This window comes from Danio aesculapii, chromosome 10, assembly GCF_903798145.1.
Source record: "Danio aesculapii chromosome 10, fDanAes4.1, whole genome shotgun sequence".
NCBI lineage: Eukaryota > Metazoa > Chordata > Actinopteri > Cypriniformes > Danionidae > Danio > Danio aesculapii.
In genome coordinates this window covers 21834151-21855879 of record NC_079444.1, presented here as the reverse complement: position 1 = coordinate 21855879, position 21729 = coordinate 21834151, and the positions used below count along the sequence as shown (strand labels likewise).

Here is a 21729-nt window from a genome sequence, read left to right as displayed (position 1 = left end):
AATAAGTGATAACTCTCAATCTCTTCCACTACCTTTTTGTTCTGGCGATTTGGTAGCAAATTCGTATGAATTCTGAGAATCTCATAGGTTTTCGAATTTACCCATGCTTATTTAGGGTGAAGTTATGTTGACATGAGGATGGTGAGAAATACATTTTTCTTTTACTTTACACCGTAGATGAAACAATTCAGTGATCGTGCAAATGTCGGTCAATTCATGCACTTGAAATATTAGCATGTTGTAAACAAGTAGTATTTCTATTTTAATTAAATAATTGTGGATGTACAGGAGATAACATTTAGCCTGAAATGCAAATATGATGTGAGATTGAAAGCATTTGAAATAATCTGTCCCTGATTTTTAATTTCTGTATTTGGTTAAAATATATACTTATAAATGAACCTCTAGCCAAAAATGTCTTACCGATTCTGTAGACTCTAGACCGTCGAATGAGTTATTTTTCTTGATTGTGTACTGCTTGGTCTCGCTGAAACTGGGGTCCACCACTAAAACACTCTGACCCCCGAGTGTAGAAAACTTACAGTCACTCTTCCTCGAGTCAGTCGTCATGCACACTTCATAATTATAGCCGTGCGGCAGAGTTCCAGTGACTCCCGTGTCTGCGTAATGCGGTGGATAGTACGGAATAACAGGCAGATTGGACTGATAGAGGAAGCGAGATTGTCTCCATCTGTAGATTTTAACTGATATTATCACAACCACACAAGTGATGAATAGGAAAGAAACAGCGGCCAGAGCCAGAACTAAATAAAAAGTTAAGCTGTCGTTATATTGTTTCTCATGCGTAAAGTCTGTGAACTCTGACAGCACTTCAGGAAAGCTGTCAGCCACAGCCACGTTAATGGAGACCACAGCTGAGCGAGAGGGCTGTCCGTTATCCTCCACAACAACAGTGAGTTTTTGTTTGACAGCATCTTTATCAGTCACTTGTCGCACAGTTCTTATTTCTCCATTCTGTAAACCCACTTCAAACAGCGCTCTGTCTGGAGCTTTCTGGAGTTTATAGGAGAGCCAGGCATTCTGACCAGAGTCCACATCAACAGCCACCACTTTAGTGACCAGATATCCCACATCTGCAGCACGAGGCACAATCTCAGCCACCACTGAAGCGCCAGTCTGTACTGGATACAGAACCTGAGGAGCGTTGTCATTCTGGTCTTGAACGGTAATTTTCACTGTCACGTTACTACTGAGCGGAGGAGAGCCTCCGTCCTGCGCTTTTACGCGGAAGTGGAAATCTTTCAGTGTCTCATAGTCAAAAGAGCGCACAGCTGTAATCAGTCCACTGTCAGGGTGCACTGACACATATGATGAGACCGAGACTCCATTAACAGTGCTGTCTTCTAGAATATAAGAAACACGAGCATTCTGATTCCAGTCAGCATCACTGGCTTTGACTGTAAATATAGAGAGACCAGGTGTGTTATTCTCCACCACAAAGGCCTCATAGTTACTTTTCTCAAAGACAGGAGCATTATCATTCACATCTGATATCTGCACACGGAGAGTGGCACTGCTGGAGAGCGCAGGCACACCCTCATCACTACATATCACACTGATGTTATATTCAGCTTCTCGCTCTCTGTCAAGTTCCTGCTCTGTTTGTAAGCTAAAGAAACTGCTAGACTGAGATGTAATTGTAAATGGAACGTTACCACTCAAGGCGCACTGAACCTGGCCGTTTGCACCTGAATCGCGATCATCAATATTTAGCATTGCAACAACTGTACCAGACATCGAACCTTCAGATAAGGAATTGGAATTTGACACAATATTGATACTAGGCGAATTATCATTAACATCCAGTACGTCAATAATTATTTTGCATGCGTTAGAGAGTCCTCCTTGATCCTTGGCCTGGATATTAAGTTCGTAATGTTTCACCTTTTCATAGTCAATATGACCGTTTAATATTAATTCGCCACTTTTTTCATTAATAAAAAACATTTCAGCCACATTTTTCTTTATTGTGTCTGATATGTAGTACGTCACTACACTGTTGGACCCTTCATCTGCATCAGACGCGCTCACAGCTGTTAATATGGTTCCTTTTGGTGCATTTTCTGCTATGGTGGCTTTATATTCTTTTTGCGAGAAAATAGGACCATTGTCGTTGATATCTAATACAGTAATGTGTATATGTGCAGTACCAGAGAGCACCGGGGTACCTCCATCAAACGCCTCTAACAACAAAACAAACGAGCTTTGTGTTTCTCTATCAAGTGGTCGTTGTAAAATCATCTCGACGTTTTTACTACCGTCTGCCTGGTTGTGTAATTCAAGTCGAAACTTATCAGTTGGTTTCAGAGTGTAGCTTTGAAGATCATTTGTTCCTACATCCGGATCAAAAGCTCCTCCGAGCATAAAACCAGCTCCTGCAAGCGCCGATTCGCTGATCTCAAATCTGAAGTCCTTTTTCTGGAAACTGGGAGCGTTATCGTTTATATCAGTGATTTCGACTGTTATCGTGTAGAATTCCATCGGGTTATCCAAAATCATTTGAAGATGTAAAGCACACGGTGTTGTTTTTGCACAAAGAGACTCGCGATCCATTTTCTCCTTAATAAGCAGCAACCCCGTGTTTCTGTTCAGTTCGATGTATTCCGTGCTGTCTCTTGTATATAGCCGCGCTTTTCCTGATTTTAATCGCTGCAAATCCAAGCCCAAATCCTGTGCGATATTTCCAACCATCGATCCTTTTGCCATTTCTTCTGGAATGGAGTAACTGACCTGTCCTCGCGCTATGTGAACCAGAAGAGTCAAAAACAGCACCGAGTGCTGTATCATTGCATCAACCATTGTCTTCGTTGTACCGCTAATCTTAAAACACGTCAATCTGTCAGTTTATCCTCTGATTGAATAAAATGTGACGTATTGATTTGAAATATCTGCCAACGACGGCGGACGTTACAGAAAAGCCGAAGGGATAATTACAATGTCCGACGTGGTCGTTTTTTCCTTTTCTCTGTGATAAGCTATAGGTGGGTCTGTTAACTATACAGTTTCTTCGCTGTTTGTCAGCGAACAGCGGCCCTCTGAGTGAAAATTAGGAATTGCACATACAGTTTATATTTTTTTACCTGATGAGAGTTTTTACAACGTGTTGTTTTCAAGCCTATCAATCAGTTAAATGTAGATATAGGAAATTTACAGTAATTAAATTAATACCTAAGTTAGTGGTTGAAAAGAAAACACGAAGATTAAACCAGGGGCATTTTTAGGAAATTGTAATTCTAAGTACAGCACATAAGACCCCACATCCCTTTTAATAAACGGACTTCTCACACAAGGCGCTGTTCAGCGAAGGCGGTGCTGAAATGTGTCGAAATGCAGTATCACGGTTAAAAAATAAATAAACAAATAATTAAATCTGCATTTTCTCATTTGCGTGAATACGTTTTGATTAAATTGCCAAGGAAAAAATAGCCCTTGTATTGAGTCTTATAGCATACGCAATTGCTACGCTAAACTGTTTGCTGGAATAAATTGCATGACCGTACAGCACACCGAATAGTTATACATGGTAAGAAAAAAATCGTTTCCTTTTCAAGTTAACAAATATAGATGTAAAAGAAACCTTAGTAAACGTCACAATTTTTTATAGTTTGATACAAACGCAACAGGTAAACTAGTAATAAGGATGTAACAGGAATCATTCGCAAAAGTTTTATTTTTACTTGCTGGACTTTTGCAGAAGCTGTTCGTGTTGGAACTAAAAAATAAGACTATGGAAAATATGATGGGTCATTAAGCCAATTTGCTCGTGGTCTACTACATAATACTGTCATACATTACGTTTATTTCTTGACAACAACAACAACAACAACAATAAAAAGTAAAAACAAAATTAATAAGTAATTATAATAATAGCAAAAATATTTAACCATTATTTTCTTACCGATTCTGTAGACCGCAGATCGTCAATGGAGCTATTTTTCTTTATTGTGTGCTTCATAGTTTCTGCGAAACTGGGGTCCACCACTAAAACACTCTGACCCCCGAGTGTAGAAAACTTACAGTCACTCTTCCTCGAGTCAGTCGTCATGCACACTTCATAATTATAGCCGTGCGGCAGAGTTCCAGTGACTCCTGTGTCTGCGTAATGCGGTGGATAGTACGGAATAACAGGCAGATTGGACTGATAGAGGAAGCGAGATTGTCTCCATCTGTAGATTTTAACTGATATTATCACAACCACACAAGTGATGAATAGGAAAGAAACAGCGGCCAGAGCCAGAACTAAATAAAAAGTTAAGCTGTCGTTATATTGTTTCTCATGCGTAGAGTCTGTGAACTCTGACAGCACTTCAGGAAAGCTGTCAGCCACAGCCACGTTAATGGAGACCACAGCTGAGCGCGAGGGCTGTCCGTTATCCTCCACAACAACAGTGAGTTTTTGTTTGACAGCATCTTTATCAGTCACTTGTCGCACAGTTCTTATTTCTCCATTCTGTAAACCCACTTCAAACAGCGCTCTGTCTGGAGCTTTCTGGAGTTTATAGGAGAGCCAGGCATTCTGACCAGAGTCCACATCAACAGCCACCACTTTAGTGACCAGATATCCCACATCTGCAGCACGAGGCACAATCTCAGCCACCACTGAAGCGCCAGTCTGTACTGGATACAGAACCTGAGGAGCGTTGTCATTCTGGTCTTGAACAGTAATTTTCACTGTCACGTTACAACTGAGCGGAGGAGAGCCTCCGTCCTGCGCTTTTACGCGGAAGTGGAAATCTTTCAGTGTCTCATAGTCAAAAGAGCGCACAGCTGTAATCAGTCCGCTGTCCGGGTGCACTGACACATATGATGAGACCGAGACTCCATTAACAGTGCTGTCTTCTAGAATATAAGAAACACGAGCATTCTGATTCCAGTCAGCATCACTGGCTTTGACTGTAAATATAGAGAGACCAGGTGTGTTATTCTCCACTACAAAGGCCTCATAGTTACTTTTCTCAAAGACAGGAGCATTATCATTCACATCTGATATCTGCACACGGAGAGTGACACTGCTGGAGAGCGCAGGTACTCCCTCATCACTACATATTACATTGATATTATACTCAGTTTCTCGTTCTCTGTCCAGCTCCTGCTCTGTTTGCAAGCTGAAGAAATTGCTAGATTGAGACTTTATGACAAAAGGGATCTCCTCACTCATCACACACTGAACATGACCATTGGCACCCGAATCAAGATCATCAACATTTAGCATTGCTACTACAGTACCAGATTTGGCTCCTTCGGATACTGAATGGGAACTAGACAGAATATTGATACTTGGAGAATTATCATTAACGTCCAGCACATCAATAATTACTTTGCATGCGTTAGAGAGTCCTCCTTGATCTTTTGCATGAATCGTAAATTCATAGTGGCTCACTTTTTCATAGTCAAAGTGACCATTTAATATTAGTTCGCCAGTTTGTTCGTTAACAAGAAACAAATCGGCCATATTACTGTCCATTGTGTCCGACATGTAGTAGGTCACTTCACTGTTGGACCCTTCATCTGTATCAGTTGCGCTCACGACTGTTAATATGCTACCTTTTGGTGCCTCTTCTGTTGCTGTTGCTTTATATTCCTTCTGCATAAATACAGGCGCGTTATCATTAATATCTAATACAGTAACATGTATCTGTACAGTACCCGAAAGCACTGGGTCACCTCCATCAAACGCTTCTAACAGCAGAGTAAACGAGCTTTGTGTTTCTCTGTCAAGTGCTTTTTGTAAAATCATCTCGACGTTTTTACTACCGTCTGCTTGACTGTGCAATTCAAGCCGAAATTTATCGGTCGGTTTGAGCGAGTAGCTTTGAAGCGAATTTGTTCCTACATCCGGATCAAAAGCTTTTCCGAGCATAAAACTAGCTCCTACCATCGCCGATTCGCTGATCTCAAATTTAAAGTCTTTTTTCTGGAAACTGGGAGCGTTATCATTAATATCAGTGATTTCGACTGTTATCGTGTATAATTCCATCGGGTTATCCAAAATCATTTGAAGATGTAAAGCACACGGTGTTGTTTTTGCACAAAGAGACTCGCGATCCATTTTCTCTTTAATGAGCAGCAATCCCGTGTTTCTATTCAGTTCGATGTATTCCGTGCTGTCTCTTGAAAAAATTCGTGCTTTTCCAGACTTCAGTCGTTGTAAATCCAAGCCCAAATCCTGCGCGATGTTTCCCACTATCGATCCTTTTGCCATTTCTTCTGGAATAGAGTAACTGACCTGTCCTCGCGCTATGTAAACTAGAAGAGTCAAAAACAGCACCGAGTGCTCGATCATTGCATCAGGCATTGTCTCTATATGGGGTTTAAAAACGGCAACAACCAATCCGTGTATTCTTTAAATATGATATTCCAAATGCAGACATAAACTAGCACAAGCCAGCTAAGCGTTGAGTTGAAAAACCGTGTAGGGAAATAAAGAAATGAACGCTCTGCTGTCTGTTTCTCTGAATAGCCTATACTGCATTATCTAAAGGTGGGGTGGGTATGTGAAATAAAAGCTTTCTCTGCTGTTTGTCAACGAACAGCGGCCCTATGTGTATAAAACAAGAACTACATCAAATTGACAACATCAACATGAAATCCATTTTTTAAAAACTAATATTTTAAAATCTGTCAGACTGCAGATTAAACGTGTCATTGTATATTTGGGAACACTTTATATTAATGGTCCCTTTTACGCATTTTGTTGAATTTAAGTTACATTGCATCTACATGCCAACAAATTCTCATTAGATTATAAGTAGGATGTTAGGTTGGGGTTAGGTTTAGTTTTAGTGTAAGTTGACACGTACTTGCAAAGTTTCTTATCGTCAGTTAAATGACTGCTGGATGTGCTGTATCGGCAGATAATAAGTAGACAGTCTACTAATAATCAAATGAGAAGTAATTGGCATGTAGTTGCAATGCAACTTTTAGTCAACAAAATGTGCAAAAGGGACCATCAAAATAAAGTCTTATCTGTATTTGCGATCTTCCTGGACAAAGAGTTAATTGAATTAAAAAAACATGTGCAGGTTTAATGTAAAAATATCTCTTACACACACACACACACACACACACACACACACACACACACACACACACACACACACACACACACACAAAATCTTTTGATAGTTGACTGTTTTTGAACAAAGTTCTGACGCATCGGCTAAATACAACACAACCAATGAATAAGACCATAGTGAAGTAGGCGAGAAGACCAGCATCCAATGAGTCGCTGTTAAGCGTAAGTGGTGCTGAAATGTGTCAAAACGTGACCTTGTATGTTTTTATAATTAGTTAATGTTTTGCATTTACCTGCAATTCACTTCACCAAATTTAAACATTTTGCCGGCTTAAAGAATACATACAAATCATGCTGCATTTTTATCGTTTCCTTCATAAACTGCAATGCGTTAATTAACTGAGATCTTGTGACAGGATATTTTAAACATTTAAATTTAAGGCTACTCTATTTTTTATATAATTCAAACGTGAGGCTAAGACAACAATGATAATTATTTACGGAATATATCGAGATTTAAAACTTAAGTAAAACGAGTAAATTAGTTTTATTGTATTTCACAAGCGAACAAGTGAATAGAAAAGAACCAATGGCAGGTTAACAGCCTTCAATCGTATTATATGATGGATTGCCAGATATACAACAATGGCAGAGAACAGCACAGCAGTCAAACAGACTTAACCAACTTCATGTTCAAAATCTCGAAACTTTTCTCAATGAGACAAAATGGGATGAGAGAATGAAGCGAAGACAACAGTATAGTGCAATCCACGACTATTATGCGTTTTGCAAATTGGTAGCACATGGATACTAATCACCTCAGTCATTCGTATGTTCTTGTACCTCCTCTAATACAGCTTATGTTTTATGGTAAAATCGCATGAGATTTCTTACCGATTCAGTGATCCTGAGCCCATCGATGGAACAATTTTTCTTGATCGTGTGCTGCATCGTCTCAGTGAAACTGGGGTCCACCACTAAAACATTCTGTCCGCCAAGAGTAGAAAACTTACAGTCACTCTTCCTCGAGTCAGTCGTCATGCACACTTCATAATTATAGCCGTGCGGCAGAGTTCCAGTGACTCCTGTGTCTGCGTAATGCGGTGGATAGTACGGAATAACAGGCAGATTGGACTGATAGAGGAAGCGAGATTGTCTCCATCTGTAGATTTTAACTGATATTATCACAACCACACAAGTGATGAATAGGAAAGAAACAGCGGCCAGAGCCAGAACTAAATAAAAAGTTAAGCTGTCGTTATATTGTTTCTCATGCGGAAAGTCTGAGAACTCTGACAGCACTTCAGGAAAGCTGTCAGCCACAGCCACGTTAATGGAGACCACAGCTGAGCGAGAGGGCTGTCCGTTATCCTCCACAACAACAGTGAGTTTTTGTTTGACAGCATCTTTATCAGTCACTTGTCGCACAGTTCTTATTTCTCCATTCTGTAAACCCACTTCAAACAGCGCTCTGTCTGGAGCTTTCTGGAGTTTATAGGAGAGCCAGGCATTCTGACCAGAGTCCACATCAACAGCCACCACTTTAGTGACCAGATATCCCACATCTGCAGCACGAGGCACAATCTCAGCCACCACTGAAGCGCCAGTCTGTACTGGATACAGAACCTGAGGAGCGTTGTCGTTCTGGTCTTGAACAGTAATTTTTACTGTCACGTTACTACTGAGCGGAGGAGAGCCTCCGTCCTGCGCTTTTACGCGGAAGTGGAAATCTTTCAGTGTCTCATAGTCAAAAGAGCGCACAGCTGTAATCAGTCCACTGTCAGGGTGCACTGACACATATGATGAGACCGAGACTCCATTAACAGTGCTGTCTTCTAGAATATAAGAAACACGAGCATTCTGATTCCAGTCAGCATCACTGGCTTTGACTGTAAATATAGAGAGACCAGGTGTGTTATTCTCCACCACAAAGGCCTCATAGTTACTCTTCTCAAAGACAGGAGCATTATCATTCACATCTGATATCTGCACACGGAGAGTGACACTGCTGGAGAGTGCAGGCACTCCCTCATCACTACATATCACACTGATATTGTATTCCATTTCTTTCTCTCTGTCCAATTCTTGCTCCGTTTGTAAGCTAAAAAAACTACTGGAAGAGGCAATAGTAAACGGAATATTGTCATTCAAGTAGCAGTGAACCCGGCCATTCATTCCTGAATCTAAATCATTTACATTTAGCATTGCAACAACGGTGCCAGGCATAGACTGCTCGGATATGGAATTCGATATCGATACAATGCTTATTATTGGTTTGTTATCGTTTATATCCGTGAGATCAATTGTTACTTTACATGAATCCGACAGTCCTCCTTGATCGCGTGCTTGTATGTTAAACTGATAACGACTTGCCTTTTCAAAATCAGCTGAGCCCTTTAAACGTATTTCCCCGCTCCGTGTATCAACAGTAAACAAATCATTTACATCTCCAGTGCTCGACATGTAATACGTAATAATCGCATTCGAACCTTCATCTGCATCAGAAGCGCTGACTGACGCAATCACGGTATCTTTAGGTGTATTTTCTGCGAAAGTAGCTTTGTACACCCTTTGGCTGAACACTGGGGGATTGTCATTAGCATCGAGCACAATAACATGTATGCGCACAGTGCTTGTCAACGGAGGCTCTCCTCCGTCTACTGCTGTTAACATCAATGATAGCTTTTCTTTGTTCTCACGGTCTAGAGCCTTTTGTAATACCATCTCCATGTTTCTGTCGCCATCCGTGTGACTTTGCGAACTTAATACAAAATTATCTGTCGGTTTCAGTGAATAACTAAGGTGACTATTAGTTCCAACATCCAGATCAATCGCGTTTTCCAGCATGAATCTTGCTCCGGTCACAGCCGTCTCGCTTATTTCAAATCTAATTTCACCTTTTGGAAAGCTCGGAGCATTGTCGTTTATATCGATGATTTCCACTGTGACATCATACCATTGCATTGGGTTTTCCAAAATCAGCTGCAGATGTAAAGCGCATGGAGTCGTTTTAGCACAAAGAGCCTCGCGGTCGATTTTCTCCTCGGTGAGAAGTATCCCCTTCTCCTTATTCAATCCGACGAATCTTCTGTTGTCTCCCGCAAATATCCGCGCCTTTCCTGAATTCAGTCTTTTTAAATCCAAACCCAAACCCTGGGAAATATTTCCAACAATTGATCCTTTTGGTATTTCTTCTGGAATGGAGTAGCTGATCTGCCCTTTCACCGCGTATCGAGACATAATCATAAAAAACACCGCACCGTGCCACATTACAGAGAAGGCCATTTTTTCGTTTGTTGAGCTAACCCTAAAAATCGATCAGTAAACAGAAAATATGGACCTTACAGGTGAAAGTCTGATCCCACTACAGAATCTTCTATTAGTCAAGCATTTATCTTAAGCATATCAGACCATATTTTCGTTTCGAGTCATCCAGGCTTTCTTTCTCTATTCTCTGACATCACTGGATTTTGAGATAGAAATACAGATAGACTGCGCTGCGTTGGTCAACAGCGTCCCTTTGAGCCTTAACTAAGAACTGCAATGCGTTCTCACAACTCACTGGAGAGCAGACCACAAGGGATATTTTCGAACTAAAGGTCGGCTAAACAAACAAATAAACAAGCGGCGTCTCTTTGCTCTACAGATCACTGACATTTCCAATTGCGGGAGAACATTGTTACGACAAACAAACAAACAATACAAAAAATAATCGTTCGAATTCCGAGCGAATGTTCTTTTTTTAAGTGATTTTGATAAAATGAATCAGCTGAAATAAATTGCTGCTGTTGTTGTTGTTGTTGTTGTTATTGTTGTATTTATTATTATTATTATTATTATTATTATTATTATTATTATTATTAATCATTAAAACATTATTAACAGTATAATAATAATAATAATAATAATAATAATAATAATAATAATAATAATAATAATAATAATAATAACAATAACAATAACAATAATATAAGTATTATTATTGTTGTTTTTATTAATATAATGCACCTATTATGCAGCTTTAATTTACTGAATTTAAAATGAGGGAACTAATGTGTTTGTCGCTGTCCAGTGGTGCTGAAATGTACCCGAGTTTTTTATACAGCCATTTTAAGGGAATGACTTTTTGAACATTTGCTATGACTTTAAGATTGACTTTAAAACCCACCACCAGAGAACAAGAAACTAGAAACATGCTGCAACGTGTATTTAAGATGGTGTCACCTTACCAGTTCCGAAAGGACGTTTTCTTCCGTAAAGTCATTTTCCTTCATTGCGCGCTGCATTGTCTGACTGAAACTCGGGTCCACCACTAAAACACTCTGACCCCCGAGTGTAGAAAACTTACAGTCACTCTTCCTCGAGTCAGTCGTCATGCACACTTCATAATTATAGCCGTGCGGCAGAGTTCCGGTGACTCCTGTGTCTGCGTAATGCGGTGGATAGTACGGAATAACAGGCAGATTGGACTGATAGAGGAAGCGAGATTGTCTCCATCTGTAGATTTTAACTGATATTATCACAACCACACAAGTGATGAATAGGAAAGAAACAGCGGCCAGAGCCAGAACTAAATAAAAAGTTAAGCTGTCGTTATATTGTTTCTCATGCGTAAAGTCTGTGAACTCTGACAGCACTTCAGGAAAGCTGTCAGCCACAGCCACGTTAATGGAGACCACAGCTGAGCGAGAGGGCTGTCCGTTATCCTCCACAACAACAGTGAGTTTTTGTTTGACAGCATCTTTATCAGTACTTGTCGCACAGTTCTTATTTCTCCATTCTGTAAACCCACTTCAAACAGCGCTCTGTCTGGAGCTTTCTGGAGTTTATAGGAGAGCCAGGCATTCTGACCAGAGTCCACATCAACAGCCACCACTTTAGTGACCAGATATCCAACATCTGCAGCACGAGGCACAATCTCAGCCACCACTGAAGCGCCAGTCTGTACTGGATACAGAACCTGAGGAGCGTTGTCATTCTGGTCTTGAATTATAATATCCAAAGTCACATTATTGCTGAGGGGCGGGGAGCCTCCATCTTGTGCTTTCACACAAACGCGAACACTCTTCATTTGCTCATAGTCAAAACCGCGCAGTGCGTGAACCACTCCACTGTCAGCATTTACTGATATAAAAGAGGAAACAGGGGATCCCCCCACTGAAGTTTCTTCTAGAAGATACGATATACGAGCGTTCTGGTTCCAGTCATCATCTTTAGCGTTTAGAGTAAATATGGACAAACCCGGTGAATTGTTTTCTGTAACAAATGCAGTGTAAACACTCTTTTGAAACCTGGGTGGATTGTCATTCACATCTGATACTTTCAGATTTAAAGTTTTCTGACTGGAAAGCGCAGGAGATCCTGAATCTGTAGCTGTGATGGTTATATTATATTCTGCCACACGCTCACGATCTAAAACAGCATCAGTAACTAACGTGTAATAATTCCTCAGTGAAGACTGTAATTTAAAAGGGGTATTTCTATCAATAGTACATTCAACGTGACCATTGTCTCCTGCATCTACATCTTTGACACTGAAAATAGCGATGGTGGTGCCAACAGGTGCGTCTTCTGTAACTGGGCTTGAAAATGACATGACACTGATCACTGGTGCATTATCATTAACATCAATTAAATCAACTACAACTTTTGCTGAGTTTCCCAAACCTCCCTGATCTTTGGCTTCTATGCCAATTTCGTATTTTTTTGCTTTTTCGTAGTCAAGAACCCCACTTAATGTTAAAACCCCAGTTTTTTCATCTATTTCAAACACATAATTGATGTTACCTTTCAAATTAGCAAAACTATATGAGATAAAACTATATGAGCCGCTGTCTGCATCACTTGCATTGACAGTTGTAATATAGGTTCCTTTTGGTGCATTTTCTACTATTGTTGCCCTGTATATTGACTGGTTAAATACAGGCGCGTTGTCATTTGCATCTAATACAGTGACCTCTATTTTCATGCTACCAAATCTTTGAGGGTTTCCTCCATCGACTGCAGTAAGAATGAGAGACAGTCGAGGATGCTGTTCTCTGTCTAGAGGTTTCTGAAGCACCATTTCAGCATATTTAACTCCATCTGGGCGCGAGTGTTGTTTTAGAATAAAATTGTTGTTGTTTGACATAACATAATTTTGCAGAGCATTTACACCTACATCAGGATCATCTGCGCTTCCCAGTAAGAAACGAGCACCGGGCGTAGCCGATTCGCTTATTTCAAGATTAATTTCATCTTTCGGAAAATCTGGCGAATGATCGTTGACATCCAATATTTCCACCGTAACATGATGCAGCTCCATTGGATTATCAAGTATAATTTCAAACGTGAAGCTGCACGGAGTGGTTTCAGCGCAAAGCTGCTCTCGGTCAATTCTCTCCTTTACAACCAAACTCCCTTTGTCTGTTTTGAGCTCTACGTACTCGGTGCTGTCGCCAGATACGATTCGAGCTCGACCCGAGCGCAGTCTTTGAACATCCAGACCAAGATCATGAGCTATATTCCCGATAAGAGATCCTTTCTTCATTTCCTCTGGAACTGAATAACGAATCTGTGCGTTTGTCTTTAAGATCGAAAAAACAGCCATGATGAATAAGACCCTCCATGAATAAACACGGTCTAGTGATTGTCCTCGCAATTGAAAACTCAAAATCGTCCCATAATACGTTGTCACAAACATCTTTAAAGATAACGATTCAAGAACACAGAATGTTTGTGATGTTTAGTAATCGAAATATCCACAAATAAATCCCGTTTGGTCGCTGCTAGTCAATGACAGTCTTCCTTCATCGACTCTCTCTAGTCTCCACCACAATATTCTAACCAGCATCAGCACAGTTCCACCAACCCCAGGCAGTGACCTGCGTGCATTTAGTTTTACAGATCAACAGCGGCCCTTAGAGTTAAGAACGAGAAACGGCAATAATAAAAGCTATGAAATGTCCGAGAACTAAAACTGCATTCCATCATTTATCAAATGGATAAAATATCCCTGAACATTGTAAATAAAATGTGTATAGGTACTGTAGAATTAGGAATATAAAAAACATACTTTATAATAAATAGTTAATTTCTTAAAATTACGCAGGTAATAATGCAGTAATTATTAGTGGGAATTTATACTTAAACTGATGTGTATACCAAAAATATTATGTAAATTGTACTACCATGTAGCAAAAAAACAAAAACGAAAAATCCTACAAAAAACCTTCAATAGCAGTGTTAATAAAAACAACTAATCTACAGATCATTGGCAAAATTATTTAAAGCCAAAGCTCAATTATTTAACATCGGTTAATGCTTTAGTAATTGCAACTAACAATAGAAAAATAAGTATGACTTTTATTAAATTAAAGTCATTATGTACAAATATATGTTGAACAAAATTTAAGCAACAATTGTGAATTTAAATTGAATGAACAATGTTATTGTTATTTTTAGCATGTATATATTAAGTGTGAGCATTTAATACATGCTGTAAAGAGTTTAATTATGAATTCATAAGAAGTAACACACTGCAAACTAAACATTATTGTAAATCAATTTAACGTAGCAAATGGTGTCTAATACTGCTAACCTTACATTTGTTGCATGTAATTCAATATTATAGACTTTTTATATCATAATTGTTATTTAATAGTATGCAGTCTTACCGTTTCAGGACAGTCTTCGGGATCTTTAAAAAAACGATTGTCCTTCATTGCGCGCTGCGTCGTCTGAGTAAAACTGGGGTCCACCACTAAAACACTCTGACCCCCGAGTGTAGAAAACTTACAGTCACTCTTCCTCGAGTCAGTCGTCATGCACACTTCATAATTATAGCCGTGCGGCAGAGTTCCAGTGACTCCTGTGTCTGCGTAATGCGGTGGATAGTACGGAATAACAGGCAGATTGGACTGATAGAGGAAGCGAGATTGTCTCCATCTGTAGATTTTAACTGATATTATCACAACCACACAAGTGATGAATAGGAAAGAAACAGCGGCCAGAGCCAGAACTAAATAAAAAGTTAAGCTGTCGTTATATTGTTTCTCATGCGGAAAGTCTGAGAACTCTGACAGCACTTCAGGAAAGCTGTCAGCCACAGCCACGTTAATGGAGACCACAGCTGAGCGAGAGGGCTGTCCGTTATCCTCCACAACAACAGTGAGTTTTTGTTTGACAGCATCTTTATCAGTGACTTGTCGCACAGTTCTTATTTCTCCATTCTGTAAACCCACTTCAAACAGCGCTCTGTCTGGAGCTTTCTGGAGTTTATAGGAGAGCCAGGCATTCTGACCAGAGTCCACATCAACAGCCACCACTTTAGTGACCAGATATCCCACATCTGCAGCACAAGGCACAATCTCAGCCACCACTGAAGCGCCAGTCTGTACTGGATACAGAACCTGAGGAGCGTTGTCATTCTGGTCTTGAATTATAATATCCAAAGTCACATTATTGCTGAGGGGCGGGGAGCCTCCATCTTGTGCTTTCACACAAACGCGAACACTTTTCATTTGCTCATAGTCAAAACCGCGCAGTGCGTGAACCACTCCACTGTCAGCATTTACTGATATAAAAGAGGAAACAGGGGATCCCCCCACTGAAGAATCTTCTAGAAGATACGATATACGAGCGTTCTGGTTCCAGTCATCATCTTTAGCACTCAGAGTAAATATGGACAATCCAGGTGAATTGTTTTCTGTAACAAATGCAGTGTAAACACTCTTTTGAAACCTGGGTGGATTGTCATTCACATCTGATACTTTCAGATTCAAAGTTTTCTGACTGGAAAGCGCAGGAGATCCTGAATCTGTAGCTGTGATTGTTATATTATATTCTGCCACACGCTCACGATCTAAAACAGCATCAGTAACTAACGTGTAATAATTCCTCAGTGAAGACTGTAATTTAAAAGGGGTATTTCTATCAATAGTACATTCAACGTGACCATTGTCTCCTGCATCTACATCTTTGACATTGAAAATTGCAATAGTGTTGCCAACAGGTGCATCCTCGCTAACTGGGGTGAAAAATGACATGACACTGATCACTGGCGCATTATCGTTGACATCAATTAAATCAACTATGACTTTAGCAGAGTCTCCTAAACCTCCCTCGTCTTTTGCTTCGATATCAATTTCGTATTTCTTTGCTTTTTCGTAGTCAAGCACCCCATTTAATTTGATCACACCAGTGCTATCATCCAACTCGAAAATCTCACTGACAATTTTCGTGTTCATAAAGCTATACGAGATTAAACTATTTGACCCGGAATCTGCATCACTTGCATTAACAGTTGTAATATACGTTCCTTTAGGTGCATTTTCTTTTATTGAAGCCTTGTATATTGACTGGTTAAATACTGGTGCGTTGTCATTTGCATCTAATACAGTGACATCGATTTTAACATTACCTGATTTTTGTGGATTTCCTCCATCGACCGCTGTGAGAATGAGGGACAATCGTGGATGCTGTTCTCTATCTAGAGGTTTCTGAAGCACCATTTCTGCATATTTCACACCACCTTCTCGTATATGTTGTTTTAAAATAAAATTATCATTTTGTGATATGACGTAATTTTGAATGCCATTCACGCCAACATCAGGATCAACTGCGCTTCCCACTTGGAAACGAGCTCCAGGGGCGGCTGACTCGCTTATTTCAAAATTAATGAAATCTTTAAGGAAAGTTGGCGAGTGATCATTTACATCCAATATTTCCACCATAATATGATGTAGTTGCACTGGATTATCGAGTATTATTTCAAACGTGAAGCTGCACGGAGTGGTTTCAGCGCAAAGCTGCTCTCGGTCAATTCTCTCCTTTACAACCAAACTCCCTTTGTCTGTTTTGAGCTCTACGTACTCGGTGCTGTCGCCTGATACGATACGAGCTCGACCCGAGCGCAGTCTTTGAACATCCAGACCAAGATCATGAGCTATATTCCCGATAAGAGATCCTTTCTTCATTTCCTCTGGAACTGAATAACGAATCTGTGCGTTTGTCTTTAAGATCGAAAAAACGGCCATGATGAATAAGACCCTCCATGAATAAACACGATGCAATGGTTGTCCTCGCACTAGAAAACAAATAATCCTCATAAACGCTGTTATGACAAACATTTTATATATAAATTATAATACAGACTGCTCATGAAGTTTTGCAATCAAAATATCCACAAATAAATCCCGTTAGGTCGCTGTTAGTCAATGATAGTCTCCGTTCAATGGCTCTTTTTAGTCTCCTCCTCCACAATCTCCTAGCCAGCATCAGCACAGTTCCACCAACCATAGGCGGAAACCTACGTGCATTTTATACAAATCAACAGCGGCCCTTAGAGTTGAGAACGAGAAACAACAATAAAAGCTATAAAATATCTTAGAATCATAACTGCATTCCGTTGTTTTACCTTTATGGATAAACCATCGTGCATGTAAATAAATACGCACTATCTTTTCAGTATAAACGTAAAAGTTGAACTTGCTGTTCAGCAAGTGGTGCAAAAATAAATGATATTTTTTACAACCATGGGAAAAAACATTTAATTTCAATGATACAGAGGTAATAATTTGGAGACCCAATAGTCCACAGTTAAAGGCAATATCATTCATTCATTCATTTTCTTTTCAGCTTAGTCCCTTTATTAATCTGGGGTCACCACAGCGGAATGAACCACCAACTTATCCAGCACATGTTTAATGCAACGGATGCCCTTCCAGCTGCAACCCATTTCTGGGAAACATCCATACACACTCATTCACACTTATACACTACGGGCAACTTAGCCTACCCAATTCACATGTACCGCATGTCTTTGGACTGTGGGGGAAACCTGAGCACCCGGAGGAAACCCACGTGAACGCAGGGAGAACATGCAAACTCCACACAGAAACGCCAACTGACCCAGCCGAGGCTCCAACCAGCGACCTTCTTGCTGTGAGGCGACAGCACTACCTACTGTGCCACTGCGTTGCCTAAGGGCAATAGTTTATTATTATTATTATTATTATTATTATTATTATTATTATTATCATCAAGTCATAATGTACTAATATTTAAAATTGTAACGTTTTAGGAATTATCATGAACTAAAACCGACGAACAATGTTCTATTTATATTTGGACAAAACAATAAATTCTGGAATTTGAATTTTTGTTCATGATGAATAATTCATCAACTTAAACTAAAAAAATTAATGCTTTATGTACATCACTTTTATTTGCTGCAAATGAATTCTAATACTGTTGTGTGCTATTCAAGAATATATGTTGTATCATAATTATTGTTTAATATAATGCGATCTTACCGTTTCCAGACACTCCTCTGCATCTTTTAAACAATGATTTTCTTTCATTGCGCGCTGCATCGTCTCACTGAAACTGGGGTCCACCACTAAAACACTCTGACCCCCGAGTGTAGAAAACTTACAGTCACTCTTCCTTGAGTCAGTCGTCATGCACACTTCATAATTATAGCCGTGCGGCAGAGTTCCAGTGACTCCTGTGTCTGCGTAATGCGGTGGATAGTACGGAATAACAGGCAGATTGGACTGATAGAGGAAGCGAGATTGTCTCCATCTGTAGATTTTAACTGATATTATCACAACCACACAAGTGATGAATAGGAAAGAAACAGCGGCCAGAGCCAGAACTAAATAAAAAGTTAAGCTGTCGTTATATTGTTTCTCATGCGGAAAGTCTGAGAACTCTGACAGCACTTCAGGAAAGCTGTCAGCCACAGCCACGTTAATGGAGACCACAGCTGAGCGAGAGGGCTGTCCGTTATCCTCCACAACAACAGTGAGTTTTTGTTTGACAGCATCTTTATCAGTGACTTGTCGCACAGTTCTTATTTCTCCATTCTGTAAACCCACTTCAAACAGCGCTCTGTCTGGAGCTTTCTGGAGTTTATAGGAGAGCCAGGCATTCTGACCAGAGTCCACATCAACAGCCACCACTTTAGTGACCAGATATCCCACATCTGCAGCACGAGGCACAATCTCAGCCACCACTGAAGCGCCAGTCTGTACTGGATACAGAACCTGAGGAGCGTTGTCATTCTGGTCTTGAATTATAATATCCAAAGTCACATTATTGCTGAGGGGCGGGGAGCCTCCATCTTGTGCTTTCACACAAACGCGAACACTTTTCATTTGCTCATAGTCAAAACCGCGCAGTGCGTGAACCACTCCACTGTCAGCATTTACTGATATAAAAGAGGAAACAGGGGATCCCCCCACTGAAGTTTCTTCTAGAAGATACGATATACGAGCGTTCTGGTTCCAGTCATCATCTTTCGCGCTCAGAGTAAATATGGACAATCCAGGTGAATTGTTTTCTGTAACAAATGCAGTGTAAACACTCTTTTGAAACCTGGGTGGATTGTCATTCACATCTGATACTTTCAGATTCAAAGTTTTCTGACTGGAAAGCGCAGGAGATCCTGAATCTGTAGCTGTGATGGTTATATTATATTCCGCCACACGCTCACGATCTAAAACAGCATCAGTGACTAAAGTGTAATAATTCCTCAGTGAAGACTGTAATTTAAAAGGGGTATTTCTATCAATAGTACATTCAACGTGACCATTGTCTCCTGCATCTACATCCTTGACACTGAAAATAGCGATGGTGGTGCCAACAGGTGCGTCTTCTGTAACTGGGCTTGAAAATGACATGACACTGATCACTGGCGCATTATCATTGACATCAATCAAATCAACTATGACTTTAGCAGAGTCTCCTAAACCTCCTTGGTCCTTTGCTTCAATATCAATTTCGTATTTCTTAGCTTTTTCATAGTCGAGTATCCCAATTAATGTTATGACACCTGTTTTATCATTAATGTGAAAAATGTCATTTATATTACCTTTAAAATTAGCAAAACTGTATGAAATTAAGCTATTCGCACCACTGTCAACATCACTGGCATTAACAATTGTAATATAAGTACCTTTCTGTGAATTTTCCTCCACTGTCGCTCTGTATATTGACTGGTTAAATACAGGCGCGTTGTCATTTGCATCTAATACAGTGACCTCTATTTTCATGCTACCAAATCTTTGAGGGTTTCCTCCATCGACTGCAGTAAGAATGAGAGACAGTCGAGGATGCTGTTCTCTGTCTAGAGGTTTCTGAAGCACCATTTCAGCATATTTAACTCCATCTGGGCGCGATTTTTCTTTCAGGATAAAATTATCGTTCGGTGATATAGTATAATGTTGCAGTGCGTTTACACCTACATCAGGATCATCTGCGCCTCCTAGTAAGAAACGAGCACCGGGGGCGGCCGATTCGCTTATTTCAAGATTAATATCACTTTTGGCAAATGTTGGCGAATGATCGTTCACATCCAATATTTCCACCGTAACATGATGCAGCTCCATTGGATTATCAAGTATAATTTCAAACGTGAAACTGCACGGAGTGGTTTCAGCGCAAAGCTGCTCTCGGTCAATTCTCTCCTTTACAACCAAACTCCCTTTGTCTGTTTTGAGCTCTACGTACTCGGTGCTGTCGCCAGATACGATTCGAGCTCGACCCGAGCGCAGTCTTTGAACATCAAGACCAAGATCATGAGCTATATTCCCGATAAGAGATCCTTTCTTCATTTCCTCTGGAACTGAATAACGAATCTGTGCGTTTGTCTTTAAGATCGAAAAAACAGCCATGATGAATAAGACCCTCCATGAATAAACACGGTCTAGTGATTGTCCTCGCAATTGAAAACTCAAAATCGTCCCATAAAACGTTGTCACAAACATCTTTAAAGATAACGATTCAAGAACACAGAATGCTTGTGATGTTTAGTAATCGAAATATCCACAAATAAATCCCGTTTGGTCGCTGTTAGTCAATGACAGTCTTCCTTCATCGACTCTCTCTAGTCTCCTCCACAATATTCTAACCAGCATCAGCACAGTTCCACCAACCCCAGGCAGTGACCTGCGTGCATTTAGTTTTACAGATCAACAGCGGCCCTTAGAGTTAAGAACGAGAAACGGCAATAATAAAAGCTATGAAATGTCCGAGAACTAAAACTGCATTCCATCATTTATCAAATGGATAAAATATCCCTGAACAATGTAAATAAAATGTGTATAGGTACTGTAGAATTAGGAATATAAAAAACATACTTTATAATAAATAGTTAATTTCTTAAAATTACGCAGGTAATAATGCAGTAATTATTAGTGGGAATTTATACTTAAACTGATGTGTATACCAAAAATATTATGCAAATTGTACTACCATGTAGCAAAAAAAAAAAAAAAAAAAAAAAAAAAAAAAAACGAACAATCCTATAAAAAAAACCTTCAATAGCAGTGTTACAAAACAACTAATCTACAGATCTTTTGGCAAAATAATTTAAAGCAAAAACGTTTTAACAAAACTCAATTATTTAACCTCGGTTAATGCTTTAGTAATTGCAACTAACAAAAGAAAAATATGTATGACTTTTATTAAATTAAAGTCATTATGTACAAATATATGTTGAACAAAATTTAAGAAACAATTGTGAATTTAAATTGAATGAACAATGTTATTAGTATTTTTAGCATGTATATATTAAGTGTGAACATTTAATACATGCTGGAACGAGTTTAATTATGAATTCATAAGAAGTAACACACTGCAAACTAAACATTAATGTAAATCAATTTAACGTAGCAAATGGTGTCTAATACTGCTAACCTTACATTTGT

At 39.6% G+C, this 21729-nt stretch overlaps 2 protein-coding genes across 17 annotated transcripts in view; both read right to left on the bottom strand.

The window, feature by feature from the left end:
• LOC130235780 (protocadherin alpha-C2-like) overlaps positions 1-21729 on the bottom strand; it is a 235343-nt gene that overhangs the window by 86988 nt on the left and 126626 nt on the right. For 2 of the 16 annotated variants that reach the window (XM_056466247.1, XM_056466259.1), the window contains exon 1: positions 18331-20787. The exons of 8 other annotated variants lie outside the window; for them this stretch is intronic. In XM_056466247.1, coding sequence (XP_056322222.1) covers positions 18331-20787 — 2457 coding nt within the window. Of the gene's footprint in view, positions 1-423; positions 2960-7930; positions 10409-14691; positions 17166-18330; positions 20788-21729 lie in introns of those variants that run through there. 6 more of the 16 variants (XM_056466248.1, XM_056466260.1, XM_056466265.1 and 3 more) reach the window with 6 other exon arrangements.
• Positions 3908-6364, bottom strand: LOC130236669 (protocadherin gamma-A11-like; the record flags this gene model as incomplete). Its single annotated transcript, XM_056467421.1, has 1 exon — positions 3908-6364. A coding segment is annotated over one exon (2457 nt), but the record flags the coding sequence as incomplete, so codon positions are not given.